The sequence below is a fragment of the Notechis scutatus genome, chromosome 8 (genome assembly GCF_049901735.1).
Source record: "Notechis scutatus isolate UNSWTSFEM ecotype Mainland chromosome 8, rNotScu1.2, whole genome shotgun sequence".
Classification (NCBI taxonomy): Eukaryota; Metazoa; Chordata; class Lepidosauria; order Squamata; family Elapidae; genus Notechis; species Notechis scutatus.
This window is the reverse complement of record NC_142016.1, coordinates 22,144,181-22,161,329: the sequence shown is the minus strand read 5'-3', so window position 1 is coordinate 22,161,329 and position 17,149 is coordinate 22,144,181. Positions and strand designations below refer to the sequence as shown.

At 47.1% G+C, this 17,149-nt stretch overlaps 1 protein-coding gene and 1 long non-coding RNA gene across 2 annotated transcripts in view; one reads left to right on the top strand and one right to left on the bottom strand.

Annotated features, from left to right (window-relative positions):
- ERF (ETS2 repressor factor) overlaps positions 1–4,885 on the bottom strand; it is a 20,376-nt gene extending 15,491 nt beyond the window's left edge. Inside the window, 1 exon segment of the mRNA XM_026681470.2 lies at positions 4,781–4,885. Within this exon segment, the coding sequence (XP_026537255.2) occupies positions 4,781–4,802 (22 nt within the window). The 5' untranslated portion in view covers positions 4,803–4,885.
- LOC113421209 (uncharacterized) lies at positions 2,119–17,149 on the top strand. The gene is made up of 3 exons (XR_003372147.2): positions 2,119–2,233; positions 8,440–8,619; positions 15,212–17,149. It is a non-coding gene; the product is annotated as an uncharacterized LOC113421209 (long non-coding RNA).

The window sequence follows — 17,149 nt, the reverse complement described above, 5'->3', positions numbered from 1 at the left end:
TATATATATATATATATATATATATATATATATATATATATATACACACACACACACACACACACACACACACACACACACACACACACACATATATATATACATGGATGACCAGGCACACAAGACTTTGTGTAGAAGAGCCAAGGATCCAATCACTGCCATCTCCCCCTCCCTCCATCTTTTGGGGGTCCCAGTCACCCCGCCAACCATCGCCCTCCCAACAAGACTGCGTCATGGCTTCGCAGGGCAGAAGGAAAGGGCTTGGCTCAACGGGCCACACACCTCCAGGAAGGGAAGCGGGCCAACTCCAACCCTTATCCCAAGATGGGATGCACAACCTTCCAAGTTACTCAGCGGAGGGGGGGCTGAGAGTAACAGGCCCCCTCCTCTGGGGTTTGGTGAGCACAGCTAAGCGGCCCCCTGCCACACAATGTGGTGAGTGTTTCCAATCCCGACATCCAACTTTTTTTTTTTTTTTTTTACAGCAGGCTTTTTGCCCAGCAGTTCATATTTTCCACTGAAAGCCCAGGGCCTGTGTGGGAGCTTTGAGTGTCTGTGGGCTCAAACAGCTCTCACATGTGCCATATATATATATATATATATTAAATATATTTTAAATTTCAAACCTCAGTTGAAAGGGGACTCCATCTTAAGACACTTTCCTTCTCCCCCCACACCCCCCCACTTCTGTCTGGTTTGCTATACTTCAAAGCCAGTTCTGCAAGCTCCGTCTTCCCTAGGAATGAAAGTCTATTTTGGACCGTAATTATTTGTTGAGGATTTCCTGGAAGATGATATGCGCAGCCAGGCAAAAAAATAAAAAAAATAAAAAATAAACAAGAAAAAAAAAGGGTGTGTGTGTGTTTGTGTGTGGAGCAGAGGACTTGAAATCATGTTGGTGTCTCTTTAAATCATGCCCCCTCCTTAACACACACTCTAAACCACACCACCCCTGTGACTAATCCCTGGAGCCAGAAGCTAAAAGGGCTGGAATTCAATCCCAGCTTTAGAAAGGGGGAAAAAAAAAACCCTTAATATTACATCACTCCCTGATGCCAACAGGGCCTTAAAGATACACACACACACACCCCCATTCTCTTGCCTTTGAGCAAAGGGGGGGGGGGGCTTCAACCCAGGCAAAAGGAACCCACATCAAAAGACTTTCTGCTTGCAACGTGCCAAAGGGAGGGAGGCAAAAAAAACAAACCAAAAAAACACACCCCCACCACTTACCAGGCAACTGTTTTGCCTGCCCCCCCCCTTTTCCATCACTGCACACTCTGAAGCTGTGGCTGAAAACACACACAATTTTGAAGGGGGAAAAAAAAAAGTTTCAGGCTCTGGAAAAATTAAGTGTGGGTGCAAAAAAAAAAAAAAAAAAAGAGAGAGAGAGAGATCCAGGAAGGAGGGAGGGGGAAGCCCTGGGTGCACTTTGTGGGGTTTCCAAGCCTGGAGAAGTTGCTATACTGCAGATTTATTTCGTTAGCACTTTGGGCAAGGCCCAAGGAATTATTATTAGGGGGTGTTGCTGTGTGTGGCTGGGTTTTTTTTTTTTTTTGTGTGTGTGTGTGTGTTTTCCCATGTGCCTGTTTTAAACAGGCGCCTAAAAGAAAATAACTTTCCCAGAGGTTGTTTTTTTGGGGGAGGAGGAGAAAAGTAGTTTGGAGCTGGCCTTGATGATTGCAAACAGGAGGTGAGAAGGGGAAGACAAGCCTGAACAGAAGCAAAAGAGGCACTTAAAAAAACAAAGAGAGAGAGAGAGAGAGAGAGACAAGATTCCAGTAGACAGACAATCAGGCAAGGAAGGGGGGAGAGGTGGCGCCAAGGGGGATGGGGTGGAAGCACTGAACAAAACCAGAGGGGGAGAGAAAGAGGGGGAGTTAAAAAAAAGGGGGGAGATAGAAAGAATCTATGCAATGCTTCCCCAGAGCTTTTGCAAAAAGCAAATAAAAAATTAAAACACACACACACACACCCCTTTATTTACACTCCCACCCGAATTCTTTTTGTCTTTTAAAGCCATTTTCAAACAAACGGATCTTCACGCAAAGGCAGCTTTTGGTCGCCCTTCTTCCCCATCCCACTTCTTTTCCCGGGTGCAAAAGTCCACCGAGACCCTATTTATTTATTTAAAAAAAAAAAAAGGGAAGAAAAGGAAAAAAAAAAAACTCGTCCGCCGCGGAAGTTCCTCCAAGAGCCGTTTTGCAAAGCGCCCCTCCGCAAGAATCCCAGGGTAAGCGCCACCCCGTTCCAACCCCGCAGGAGGAGGAAGAGTGGGGGGAGGAAAAAAATAAAATAAAACTCCTCTCCCCGGATTGAGAGCAACTCCGTTACTCCCACCTCCGGGCTGGGGGGGTTTCAACCGAGGTGGGAAGGCTGGCGTAGTGGGGAGGGGTTTGGCGTTGAAGGAAAGCGGGACTTTGCAAAGCCCAACCGCCCCCCCAACCCCAGATTTCTTTTCTTAAGAGGGTTAAAGTCCTGGGTTTAAGGTTAGAGTTTAACCCGCCGCCACCCTCTCTTCCCCCACCCACCAACCAGCACCCCCCGGGCAAGACCGAAGTTAGAGACTTAAGGTCGCCGCCAACTTTGCTTAAAAAGTGAGCATAAATCTCGACGGTTCGCGCCCCTTCGCCACCCCCTCCTCTCCCCCTCTTCAATCTAGATCTACGTCCCTGCTTCGGATTTTGGGGCGGGGGGGGGAAGTGGAGAGAGAGAGAAGATTTTTTTTCACACCTCCCTCCACGGCCCACCTTAAACGTCGCGTTGTCGGTCGGAAACAAAAGTTGCTTTTTGTGTGTGTGTTTTGTTGTTGGGTGTTTTTTTTTTTTTTTTTTTTGGGGAAAGAGCCCGATTTCCACTTCGGAAAAGCTTTGCAACTTTTTTTTCCTCCGCTCTCCGCCTCCTCTCTTCCTCCCCCCCGCCACTCGCGGGACACAGGCCATTCCGACGACGCTGGAGAACGGCCCGCGAGATTGGAGGCGGGGGGGGAGGTTAAAGGGGGGGGCTGGGGGATAAAAAAAAAAATACCGATCCCACCGTGGGGTTCTCCTGCACCCTCCTGGCCCGGACCCCCCTAGTTGCCAAGCTTTGCAGCGCTTCCGCGTTTCGTATAGAGGGGAGAGCTGGCGGGAGGGGGGGCACAGAGAGAGAGAGAGAGCCCCCTCCCTCCTAAACTCGGCTAGATTCACTCGGAAGCGAGTTGATCCTGCCTCCGGATTACGACGCCCGCCGTCCCCGGTTTCACGCTCGACGCTTCAACCCGTTGCGCGGAGCAGCAGCAACGTGGCGCTTCGTCTCCGTGCAACCCTCTTTGAAATCAGCAACTCTCTCTTCCCCCCCCCGCCCCTATACACACACCACAACCACATACACACACACACACAAATCTGGATTTATTTCCTTCTCCTTCCAAGTGCCAGAAGTTGACAGAAGGAAAGTACCGTCCCTCCCCCCGGTGATTGGCGGCATGGAGGGGGAGGGGGGGAGAGAGTTGTTGGGGGGGGGGGAGGAGAAAAGAGAGCCTCGATCCGAGGCCTTTTTCTTTTCCCAAATGCCACGCTCGCTCGCTCCCGCGCGCGATCCACCCCCTCAGATCCACTCCGCCGCCCCCATTCATTCGGCGGCCCCCCTCGAAACCGCCCCGGGACTCGTGGCGGAACGGGTGTGTGTGAGTGTGAGTGACGGGGTGGGGGGCGTTTAACCAGGGAGGAGGGTGCAGCAGGCGGGCTGCTCCCCCCTCGGAAAGCCGCCCCCATTTATTCCACCCCCCTCCCGTTTCGATGTCTTATTGGGGGGGTCCCCACTTCGACTCCTTCGGCTCCCGAAGGCAGGCAGGCGGCCGACTTGCGAAGAAGGAGCCGAGCAGGCGCCGGGAAAGGAAATGCAACAGGTCCGCTTCCCACAAACTCCGGAGCGTTGCGACGGGCTGCGTTGTCCCGCTCGCTCGCCCTCCCTTCTCTCCCTGGCCGAGCCGCTTCCTCCCGGGGGGGCGGCTCAAACTCCTGCCCGTTGTCTCCCTTCCCGGCCGGAGGCCGAGCCTTAGGCAGGCAGGCAGGCGATCGGGAAGCGGGGTGGAGAGTCGGGGGAGAGAGAGCCGGGGACCTCGCCCGCAGCACGATTCCTCTCCCTTTTCCCCAGCTAGGAACCTCCATGGCGGCTGCACCCCAAGAAGGCAGGCGAGCCCGCCGCGGCTCTTCTTCTTCCCTCTTCCCGGCTGCCCCGCCAGCACGTCCCGCTTCGGATCGGAGGCGCCGGCCGCTTCCTCTCCAGAAGCCCCCCTCCTCCTTCTCCCGTCCCCTCCCCCATTGGGCGCCGGCCCGGTGGGCGGACTACAAGCTCCATCAGCCGCCGCACCTCCCAGAGCTCAGGTGAGGCGGAGGGGTGGGGGAAGCCAGCACGTTTGGAGGACTTGCCCCCCACTCCCCAGTCCGCGTCTCTGTCTCCGCTTCGATGTCCCCCCGAGTTGGTCTCTCTTAGGGAGTAACGCCGGCGGCTCCTGGATCTCGCCCGGCCCTTCCCCTTCGTCCCTCGTCCCCCATTCATTCCCCTCCGCTCCAGGTCGCCTCCCCCGCTCCGATCCCCGAGAACGGCGAGGCAGAGCAGAGGACGGACGGACGGCGGGCGCGGGGGATGGAAGTTAAGTTGCCTGCATCCCCTCCAACTTTCCAGCCCACGTGTCGTGGTGGTCATCCACCGACAGACACCCCCCCGCCGCCGCCGCATCTCCTCCTCCAACCCCCCACCCCGAAGCATCAACGTGGGACCCTCTGGCAGTCCCCACCTGCGTCCGCCGGGGTCTTCATGGCTCCTCGCGCGCCGCAGCCTCCAAGCCGCCGGGTCGGTCTCGGGCTCTGGCCCCCTCCTTTCCCCCCTCGGCTTCATATGGAGCCGGGGACGCCCACGCCCCCCCGTCGCACGTCACCGCCGCGTCGCCATAGACACGCTGAGCCCGCCTCTCCGCCTCAAAAGCCTCCCTCGGCTCCGCCCACAGAGCTCACGACCGGGGTGGGGGGAGAGGGGGAGAGTTAAAAGGGGCGGCGGGCGGCACCTTGGGTGGGATGGCCGTTGGCGGGGGCGGGGGAGGAGGAGGAGGAGGAGGAAGAAGGCTGGCTGGTTAGCTATCTTAGAGTGGTGCCCGGAAGATGCCCGGAGACGCGCGCGAGAGAGAACCGGGACAAACTCCCCCGAAGACTTTTTTTTTTTTTTTTTGCAACGGCTTACGGTGTGCGAATCCTTTGGGGGGGTGGAAAGAAGAAAATAAGAAAACTTATATAACCTTATATTAACACGGGGAGGGGTGGGGGATGAATTTCGGAACTCCAGAAACAGGCAGTCCTCGACTTACGACCACAATGGAGCCCAACATGTCTGTGCTTCAGTGAGGCGTTGGTTAATGGAGTTTTTGCCCCGTTTTGTGACCTGTCTTGCCAAAGTTGTTAAGTGAGAATCATGGCAGTCGGTAAAGTGAATAGCACAGTTAAGGGAATCTGGCTTCCCCGTGGACTTGGCTTGCCAAAAGGTGACTGACTCCACGACGCTGCAACGGTCATAAATAGGAACCAGTGGCCAAGCATCTGAATTTTGACCGCATGATCATGGGGATGTTGCGAAGGTCGTAACTCTGAAAAGCGGTCATAAGTCACTTTTCTCAGGGCCACTGTCACTGAACGGTCACTGAATGAATTGTTGTAAGTCGAGGATTACCTGTATGCAGAAGTTAAGCCCGTGTGCTTATCGTGAGCCCCTTTCCAAAATTTGGAATTTATAGGGTCCAAAGTTTGGTGTAGCTGTGAAGGGCTCTGAGGGATCTGTGAATTCACTGCTCTGAGAAAAGATTGCAGGGCCGCATTGTAAAATCAGTGGAGAAAGTATCTTGGTATAGAGGAAGCAGAAGGAATGGAATCCTTTCTGGTCTAGATGGCGGGTTTTCTTGGGTATGTTTGTGGAGAATAGCCTCTTGCAGCCTTTGTCTTTGGTGTTTACTCTCAGAACTGTGCAAGACTGCAGCTTAAATAGAGATTTAACCACTTCCACTATCTGTCTAAAAATGAAACTCTGGATGGCAGAGTGTCTTCCTTACACATTTGCATCACAGTTTTCTGAAAACAAACAGTTATACAACTGTCATAACTAAATACTTAGTCCCTGGTTATCATTCCCAAATCACAGTAAATAATAATAATAATAATAATAATAATAATAATAATAATAATAATAATAATAATAAACAACTAAGAGCTAAAAGACAGATCAGATATTTCCCAGGAGCGTCATAACAAGATTTCGGGGCGGGGGGGAGTTCCATTTATTTTCCATGTTTTTCTGTTCATTTTTGTGGTTTTTGACTACAGTGTTTTTCTGGTCTCTATTTTTGGGTGTGACATTTTATTGTCATAGCTGCATTGTATTAATTCTAATGTTTATTTTGTCCCACTGTTTTACAGTACCTTAATAGCTGCCTTGAGGGGGCTTTGTGCCCTAAAAGATGGCCTAAGGGTACTTTAAAAAAATAAAACATAATATAAACAATTATTTTATAAATAAGAACTACAACATCATCCCAAATAACTTTAAAATTTCAACCTCGTAGCATGCTTCACACATTGTTCATGTAAAACTCTGTAATTTCACACAATAACCTGGTTCCCAGATGCTGCACTATGTGCCTGAATTTTTCATTTAGTCTACAGGTAGTCATTGACGTATAATCCTAAAGGCCTGCTCATTATGGTTGTAAGTCGTATCAGTCATGAAACAGGTCACCCATATGTGGCCAAACTCATGACAATTTTTGCTGTGGCCATTAGTCATAAAATGAACACCACAGTCGTAAAGTAAACCAATTACTTGCTGTGGACCGATTTTGCTAAAAAACAAAATGCCAGTTTTTAGAAATTATTATTTGTAAAACGTGGACGTTTTGACTGCAAGATATAGCAAACAGCCATAAATGGGGGGCTGGTTGCTGAGTGACCACACGGGGAGGGGGGGAGCGACCATCAGAACTTCGAATCTGTGTGCTTTTTCAGGCCTTGCTGTAACTTTGGCCACTAAACAACCGGTCGTAAATCAAGAACTACCGATAAGTGCGTGATTGAACCCAATCGCTGGGAAGAGAATGGAAGAATGGAGCAGAATGTAAAAGGAGAAACAAATGTGTTTCCATTCAGTGCTTTTGTTTATCTCAGAGATATTTGCAGGCCTTGTATCTTCACCACAAACCTGCCCAGGAGCCCAAACGAAGAAACGGCAAACCGCTAAGCGCCCTCTCCTTGTGTTTAAGGATGGGGTGGGAGGCTTTTGAAGCAGACTTCCAAGAATGACGTCCAGCAGATTACCCTTTTGCCTGACATAACCGGGAATACTTTATCCAGAGGCTGATAGAATTCTAGACCTCAAGGAGAAGCCCAAACTGCAACAGTCTCTATATACGGAGGAGAGGAAGGATGTGGAGTTGAGGTCTTAAAAGAGAAAGATTTACGGTTTATTGCTGCAAATGCCCTGGAGGTATAGATTTTTAAACAAACATGTCCGTGATGGCAACAAAGCAGAAGAGAAGAGGAAAGAACTAAAAAGGCCCTCTGCAAACAGCCTAGGGGAGTAGAGAAAGGGTATAAAAACAGATGATAAGATGAATGGCTAAGGAAGAATGTCCAGACAATGGACTGAAAGCACATGATGCTATTAGGTTTGTTGAAGCTAAGCAGGGATCAAGCTTCGGTGGGGGACAAGCTAATCACAACTGGCTTGGCCACTCTGGCAGACCCTGGCAGTTACCTCCAGGGCACCTGCCCTACCAGCAGCAGACAAATGAGGTTAGACCCACTCCCACAGACCTGGGAGATGCAGCAAACCATGGGGGGGGTTTACTTTTATCAACTAATATATCAAAGTACCTGGGAATCCGCCAAGTGGTCCGAAGCAGCCTACCAGGGGGCTGCATTGGTTAGACACATGACTTGCATTTGCCTGCTTGTTGTGTTGCCTGGTTCTAAATGTTGGTTTTCATTGGGTTTTAGGGGAGTTAATTGTTCTTTATGGACCATTGTATTTGGTTTATTGGTTGTTTTAATGCAAGGAATTGTCCAGGATCACACGTGAGATGGGCAGCTATAAAGGAAGAAAGGAAAAGAATATAAGAGATGGGAGGGAGGGAGGAAAGGAAAGAAAGAAAAAAGGGAAGGAGGAACAGAAGGAAGGCAGAGAAAAAATGAAAGAAGGAAAGAAGGAGGGAAGGAATAGAAAAAAAGAAAAAAGAAAGAGAGGAGGAAGGGAAGGAAAGAATGAAAGCCAGAAAAGGAAAGGAAGGAAGACTAAATAAATAATGTAGAAACTACCGATTTTTTTCCTTTGTCAGGGAAAAAATTGCCTTTTATCTGCAACATTATTATTAATATCTATCTATCTGTATATATACATATTTTCTATTCTGTCCTGTAGCCAAAGCTCTCTGGGAAGCTGACTCAAACCTTCTGACTCGGTTTGCAGAAGTTGCTCATCCCGCGAAGCCAATCGTTGCTGAACGAGGCCAACGGTTGCTGACCTCTGCTTTGCTGAACACAACCACCACACAGGCTGAGTGCACCCAGGAACTAGGCCTCCCACCTTTCATCCCAGCAGGTTCTGCAAACCCACCATCCAAATCCACGTTACCAGGGGAAGAACCGAGTTTCGGGTTGGCCTATAACTTTAAGCATGAAGCTTTTTTTTTTTTTTAAAGTCCTGCTAACTTTGGGCGAATATTTCTCCTGAAAAGGCAAATATATATATGTATATATGGTTAGGAGGATGCTCCCGTGTGTGGGAGGCTGCCTGGGCCGATAGTGGCAAAGCACCGGGTGGGACGCACCCGAGGGCTTGCCAGAATCCTGAGAAAACTCAGCATTATGAGGATGGGAGCAGAACAATTGTTTGTTCACGGGGCCACGGGGCACACACGGCAGGCAGCAGCAAATTTGAAAGAATGCAAATGGGGCGGGATCTTTGTCCAGGCACGTTGGGGAGTGTGGAAGATTCCATGCTGCCCTGAGAGAGAGAGAGGGAGAGAGAGTGATCACAGCTAGGATTGGGGGTGGGGGAGGCTAGCTGGGAAATCCCTGAGAGAACATCAGCCAAGAGCGCCAAATTATCTTGCAGCTGCACCCAAAGAAATGGAGCCTGTAGAGGACTTGCAATTGGGGTGGGGGGCTAATCCTGGACCCCTAAATCTGGACCTCTGGATCTCCAACCCTCCTGGCCTTTTCTGAGGCTTTAAAAACCTGGCTGGGTACCCAAGCTTTGTTAGTTGATTAACTCTCTCGGCTTGCTGCAAGTAGTAGATATTTTGGGAGGTTTTTAAGGTTTGGTTGGGTTTTTTTTTTTTTTTAATTGTTTGAGTTGTTTAATAGTTGTAAAATTGCAAGCCGGTTGAGATGGGCGGCTATAGAAGTTGAAACTGGGTGGACTTCAACTCCCAGAATTCCCTAGCCAGCAGAGCCCGCTGGGGAATTCTGGGAGTTGAAGTCCACCAGCTTCAGCTAGCCAAGGCTGAGTAAACATTGGAGTAAGTAAATAAATAAAGGGAAGGAAGGAAGACAGTCAGGCGGGCAGGAAGTTTGACTACCGGAAAGACAGAAGGGGAATTCCGAACAGCAGCAAGGAAGGCAACTGGATTTTAGCAACTTGCTGCAGACAAGGGAGAAGGGTGATTCACTCACAACTGGCTCTTCTCGTGACCCAAGAAGCCATAAACCACAGTTTATAAATTGCTCCACTTTGGTTTATGCAGCATGCTTGGCCAACGTGAAAGCAACCACATCACAGCCTGGCGCTGGGTGTGAACCCCACCTGCCTCAGGTGCCATTTGGATACAGGGATCCTTCGGGAGCTCTTGAGTACCGCAATGGGAGCAGGGCTTCCTATCCTAGTAGGAATCCCCAGATGTATCAGCCAGTTGAATCCTAGCAGTCTGAAATCCTCAGTTAAACAGACCAGATTTCCAGTCCTTATGATTATGATCCTTCCTTCCTTCCTGTCTTTTCCTTCTCTCCTTCCCTCCTTCCTTCTTTACTGCCTTTTCCTTCCTTCCTTCCTTCCCTTTTTTCTTCCCTCCCTTCCTTTCTTCCTACTGGCCCTTTCTTCCTTTTTATTTTCCTTCCTTCCTTCTTTCTTTACTGTCTTTTCTTTCTTCCCTCCCTCCCTTCTTCTTTACTCTTTTCCTTCCTTCCTTTCTTCTTCCCTCCCTTTATTTCAACTGACCCTTCCTTTTTATTTTCCTTCCTTTCTTCTTTACTATCCTTTCCTTCCTTCTTCCTTTCATTTCAACTGGCCCTTCCTTTCTTTTTATTTTCCTTCCTTCTTTCTTTGCTATCTTTTCCTTCCTTCCCTCCCTCTCTCCTTCTTTACTGTCTTTTCCTTCCCTCACTCCCTCACTCCCTTTCTTCCTTTTCATTTTCCTTCCTTCCTTCCTTTCTCCCTCCCTGCCTCCCTCAACCTAATAAGTCCAATGCCTTGTGATGAAGTCTTTTTAGACATCTCAAAGAGGTTTTTTTTAAAAAAAAATAAATAGTATTTCATCCTTTTCACCCACCCTCCCCAAAGTAAATAATCATTTTACACAGTGAAACTGTGTAAAAGGAAGTGGAATTTTTTAAAAAGAGGTTGCTGTAAAGTTCCAGAAAAGGATTTGGAGGGAAATAACTAAAGAAAGAGAAAGGAAGATGGGAGGGCCAGTTTACACTTCCTCAAACTGGGATTAATCCGAACACATTAGGAAAGCACCTGATTTAACAACAAGGACCTAAATAACATCTCCGGGAACCTTAGACTAGAATTCTATGTATATATTTAAGAAATAAGCTCTAGCCAGTAGTATAAAAAATTTGTCCAGATTTGGGCACCATTGCAGTTTTTCAATTTATCTAAGAATCTCCTGAAAAGTTGCATGCGACACAAGCATTAATCCTGTGGTGATTATGGGGGCTAGCCTCTGGACTAACCCAATGCATCCCTTGTTGGATATATGGGAAATTTGTTCCAAATGCACATTGCCTAGAAGAGTATGACTGGATTCACAGAGGGAGTTAAATCATAGCATACACAGGTAGTTCTCGACCTATGACCAGTTGCTTAATGAACAGTTGAAATTATAATGGGCCCAGAGCAAGCGCTTTGCAGCTGGTAAAGTATACCCTGTTTCTCCAACAATATGGCCTCCCCCAATAGGAAGTCCCAGCATGTTTTATAGGCATGAAATGAAATTAAGCCCCGCCCCCCAAATTAAGGCCTATATTAAAACATGCAAAATGGGGGGAATGGTGGGGGGGATTGCCATTAGGAAGTACTTTTGTTGCACACCCAGATATGGTGCTGCCTGCGTTGACCCCGATACGAAGTGCCCCACCAACGCTGAGGTCAACATCCAAGCCATCGCCGCCCGCCCGAAGATGCAAGGGGGGGAATTAAGTCACCCCCAAAAAAGACAGCCTAGCCATTTTTTCAGGGCTCAAAAAAAAATAAGACCCGGCCTTATTATATGAGAAACACGGTAGGTGGTCTCTGAATCTGAGCTTGGTTGTTTTCTTGCAGACCTTTCATTGCCAAACTAGGTAACATCATCAGTGCCACAAGGGAGTAGGGTTTGCTGAGAGCACTGATGATGTTATCTAGTTTGGTAATGAAATGTTGACAATAAAACCACCAATCTCAGAGAGCACCAAGGACCCCAATGCTCGACCCTAAGCTAGAAATATTCTCTTCTAATTAGCAAACAGGTTTTGCTCTGATTTATACTGAGATATAAATCAATTGTATCTCAAGCTCAGCCATTTATAAGACGGATAGCATTTCCACTCCCAGAATTGCCCAGCTATATAGCATAATTGGTTGAGGAATTCTGGGAGTTGAAGTTCACCCGTCTGAACGTTGCCAACCTTAAGAAGAATACTATGAATTCTGTGGAATAATGTGAAGCAAGAAAAGAAAAAAATAGTTTTGACTGCTTCAAAAGGGTACATGTAAGCTAACAGTTCAAAACTATACTCTGAGGGCATCCACAAAAGAACAGCCTGAGGGTGCCAACTGAAAAAATAACCCAGAACTGCCCAGAAGAACCCTAAACACACCACACCCTTTATTTTCAGGTAAATATTACTGATTGACATGCATTAATTTTTTTCCCCCAAATCCGGGAGCCAGCCTCAGTGACTCCCACCCCACCCAATTGATCCCCAGGCTGTTGTGAAATGGGTGATTCCTTGTAGCAGGGAGAAAGAGCTTAAAAAGCAACAAGCAAATGTTCTAATGGAACAACAGTGCCAGTCTGGTTTTAATCAAGTCTTGCCTATTGCCAAGATAATGAATTGACATTTGGATTCTCTTACCTACTGGGCCCAAATCAGAGGTGATATTCAGCGGGTTCTGACCAGTTCTGGAGAACCAGTAACGGAAAATTTGAGTAGTTCGGAGAACCAGCAAATACCACCTCTGACTGGCCCCACCAACCCATCTATTCTCTGCCTCCCATTGAGTCCCAGCTGATCGGCTGGGTCTTCTTTTGTTGCCCTGCACAGGAGAATGGAGCTGGAAAGCAGGTTAGTTGGGTGGGGAGGGAAGGGGGATTTTGCAGTATATCCTTCGCCTGCCATGCCCACCAAGCCACGCCCACCAGGCGACACCCACAGAAACGGTAGTAAAAAAAATTTGAATCCTACCACTGGCCCAAATGCTAAGAGGATAATACGTCCAATCTAGCAGTGGAGTATTGTATGAAAAACTTGGTCTCTCGGAGTTGGGTTGCTAAACAAAACTTGGTGGAGATCTAAGGAAAGCTCTGTCAATTTCAAGTGAAATTTCCATTTAAATGTAGGCCTCAACTTACAACAGCTTGTTTAATGGCCGTTCAAAGTCACAACGGCACTGAAAAAAGGGACTTATCAACATTTTTCACAGTTTATGACCTTTGGGGCATCCCTGTCCTCACGTGATCAAAATTCAGGTCTTTGGCAACTCATATTTTATGATGGTTGCAGCATCCCAGCTCATATGACCACATTTTGAGCCCTTCTGACAAGTGAAGTCAACGCGGAAACTGGATTCACCTAACAACCGTGTTACTAACTTATCAACTGCATTTACTTAACCCCGTGGCAAGGAAGGTCATAAAATGGGGCAAAACTCACTTAACAAATGTTTCACTTAACCATGGAAATTTGGGGCTCAATGGAAAGAATATCTTCAGGAGCATCTAAGGCAGGGTGTGTCCAACCTTGGCAAACTTTGCAACCTGTGGACTTCAACTCCCAGAATTCCACAACCAGAGTTGGACTTCACAAGTCTTACAGTTCAATGGCGGGATTCAAAAATGTTTACTACCAGTTCTGTGGGCGTGGCTTGGTGGGCGTGGCAGAGGAAGGTTACTGCAAAATCCCCATTCCCTCCCCACCCCACTAACCTGCTTTCCAGTTCCGTTCTCCTGTGCAGGGCAACCAAAGAAGACCCAGCTGATCAGCTGGGACTCAACGGGAGGCAGAGAATAGATAGGGTTGGCGGGGCCAGTCAGAGGTGGTATTGGACGGTTCTCCAAACTACTCAAAATTTCCGCTACCGGTTCTCCAGAACTGGTCAGAACCTGCTGAATACCACCTCTGTTACAGTTGCCAAGGTTTGACATCTTCGATTAAGGCAGGGATAGGCAACTATGCCCCCTTTACAACCGGTGGACTTCAATTCCCAGAGTTCCTGAGCCAGCTTGACTAGTGCATGAATTGTGGGCTTTAAAGTCCACAGGATGTAAATGGGCCACGGCTGCACACCCCTGATCTAAGGGCTTCCCTTGGTCACCCAGCCTCTAAAAAATGTGCCACTATGTACAGGACTAATGTCAAAATGGGAAACAATCCCCTACTGGTTGGATTTCCACACACTCTTAAACCTTAAACCATGATTTCAATTCCCCAATGTCTGTAAAGCTGAAATTTATGAAGCTGAAACCAAACTACATTATGGATTAGCGTTGCAAAGCTCACCTTTGTCTATTTTCAAGAGCCATCTAAAAAGGACCATCTGCCCCCCTTCTTAAGTCCTCCCAACCTGAGGCTCTTCAAATGTATTAAACAGACTCCAAGCTCCATAGTTCTCTAACCTCTGTGATGACTGAAGTTGAAATCCGCCATCTCTGGAGGACCAAGCTTAGAAGAGGCTAGTAGTCACTGAAGGATGCCAACTCTGAAGAATACTGTCTTTTGTCTCTTAGATTTGATATTCCACTTCAGTGGCTCTTGAGTCATGGATTTCCATGGAAACTTATCTTCCCGATGAGAAGGTCAATAATAAAAGACAGATTTTTTTTTTCAAAAAAAGAAAAAAAAGAAGAAGCAGTTTGTCCACCAATCCTTCACAATTCACAGCTGCGTGAGAAGACTGGCTGGCTTTAGGATGCAGCCACATCACAGTGTCTTTAGAATTTTGTCCCCAAAATGTATTGCAACATGTTGGGTTTCCGTGGGAAAACAACCACTCAGTATTTCTTCACAGAAAAACGAGTGGGAAAAAGGAGATTTCCTGAAAGCAATAATTTTTTAAAAACTTGGTTTAGCCTAAATCATCCCAGAATTCCAGGCAAACTTTCTGTGTCCCTTACCTTCTACACAGGCTGTATCTTGGATTGCAGTTCAGGTGGTCGTGGACTTAACAAGAGTTTGTTTAATGACCAATCAAAGTTACAATGGCACTGAAAAAAAAAATGACTTACGGCAGTTTTTCACATTCATGGCCATTGCAGCCATCTCCATGGTCACACGATCAAAATTCGGACGCTTGGCAACTCGCTGATATTTATGATGGCTTCAGTGTCCTGGGATCACACGATCCCTTTTTTGACTTTTTGAGAAACAAAGTCAACGGGGAAGCCAAATTTACGTAGCAACTGTGTTACTACTAAACTGCAGTGATTCACTTAACTATGGCAAGAAAGGTCGTAAAATGGGGCAAAGCTCACTTAACAACTGTCTCACTTAGCTACAAAAAATTTTGGGCTCATTTCTTGTTGTACGTTGAGAATTACCTGTACCTCTTAAATTTTAACAGTGTCCTAATAGCAGAGAAGAGCTGGAAAAAATCCGCAAACCTTGGATAATACTTTCAAAAATTGGGACGTTGGCCACCAAAACTTTGAAAACAAGATGTCTATCCTTGCTCCCAATCTTCCGATTTTAACTTTTTTTTTTCTTTGCAGTTACGGGTCATTCTCAATTTACGACTGCAGTTGGATTTCTGTTACTAAGCAAGTCGTTCGTCGATCCTCCTCTCATCCCTCGGGTGACTGTGCTGGGACGGATCCTTTTTCTCGAACAAAAAAGATTCATGCTACATCATGCCTGCTACAATGCTGAGTTTTGCCTGCTTTTCGTTCTGTTTAAATAAAGGGTTGGAGGATGGGATTAAGATGGCAACCGAGCGAGTTCCTGGCTTGTCGGACAATTGCAGGTGGTAGCACCTCATGTTTATTTAAGCTGTCATTTTAAACCGCCGAGATTTTGCCTTTCGTAGGTAAATACGTTTGTAGGCATGCATGCGCAAGCAGCACTTGGGAGCTGAAAAATATGCGTTTACATTAGCAAAAAGGCTGACGATTTCGTTAATGAACAAGCCCGCTACAAATTCAATTTGCACAGGATTCATCTCTCTTCCAAATCTCCTACTGCGAAATATGTCATCAGGTTATTATACTACTGCTGCTGGAAGTAGATTTCGGTGCTATTCCCTGGTCAATTACTGTGTTATAATATCCCAAACCTGCTTGCTTATAAGTACATTCCGCCATTCCATGAGACTTAAAAGTTGTGTCCTCATGACCTGCTTACCCTGTTTAATTAATCAACCCATTTCTGGTTTTGGTACCATATGTTGAAAGATAAACTAACTCAGTGATCTGGGTTTGTACAAAACCACTATAACCCCTCCACAAAACCCTTCAGTATACTGTGTGAAAGTAGCTGCTTAGGTTTGCAACAGGTTGGCTTAAGTGTGTTCTGCGAACATGGCTATCCTAGGAACTGTGGTGGTTAGAATGCAGTATTGCAGGCTAACTCTGCCCACAATTGGGAGTTCGATTCCTCACCTGTAAAGGTTGACTTCCAAGATTGGTAAAATGAGGACCCAGATTGTTGCGGGCAATATGCTGACATTCTAAACTGCTTAGAGAGCGGAGTAAAGCACTATGAAATGGTATATAAGTCTAAGTGCTGTTGCTATCCTCTATTAGTAAACTGGAGTACCCAATGGCACTCCGCAGATTGTCAGCCTACGTATCTAGTATTCTCTAACCCTTGATTCATCACTGTAAGCTGGGAAGATTTCCAAAAAGTACCACAATTGGCTAATCTAACCTTCTCTGAATATCTTGCAAATACAATCTCCAAGAGTTTTAGATACTACAGTCCATATAGCTAGGAATTCTGGGAGTTGTGGTCAAATTGCCTCTGAAAATTATGGCGTGTTTTTTTCTAGAATGGATTCAGAAATTAGGACTTTTTCAGTATCATAAGAACCAGTGGCTGACTGGTTAAAGCAAACTATGGTTTAATGTGATGCGCGAATCCAGCAAATGAGAAGGGGCCCTGTTCTCAGTCAAAATGGAGACTTGTTCGTTCTCGTTTAGCTGCAACATTCAAACAAAGGGGTGCACTATAAAGATGGCACACTTTTTTCGTTACCCGAATGCGACATCTGATCTAATTCAGCATAAGGAAGTTGAGTATAATTACAGAAGGCAAGTGAAAATTTGGGGGTGTTGGAATTTATGTGTGTTTGGTTTTGCCTCACATAAAGGCAAACCCCTTTATTCTTAAAGCTGTCCAGGAACACAGCAGGAACCTCACTGTGCCACCCCAAATCTCTGCAGTTTTCAACCATTCAAACCAACAAGGAGAACACTTGGTCCACCCGCTGCCATCGGTGAATTTAATTAAAATTAATCCGCATGCTTTCCCACCCCCCCCAAAGCTTGGCTAGCTGGTGACCCTCAATGCATCATGAGTCAGTGAGTTCCACAGACTAACCCAATGGCTTCTTCCATGACCCTTGCATTGTTATTCTGGTGAGAAGCTACCGCCAAGAGGATAGTGTCACGTTTCCCGCAACACAGTAAGCTTCAGGCAGTTGTGCCTTGGGA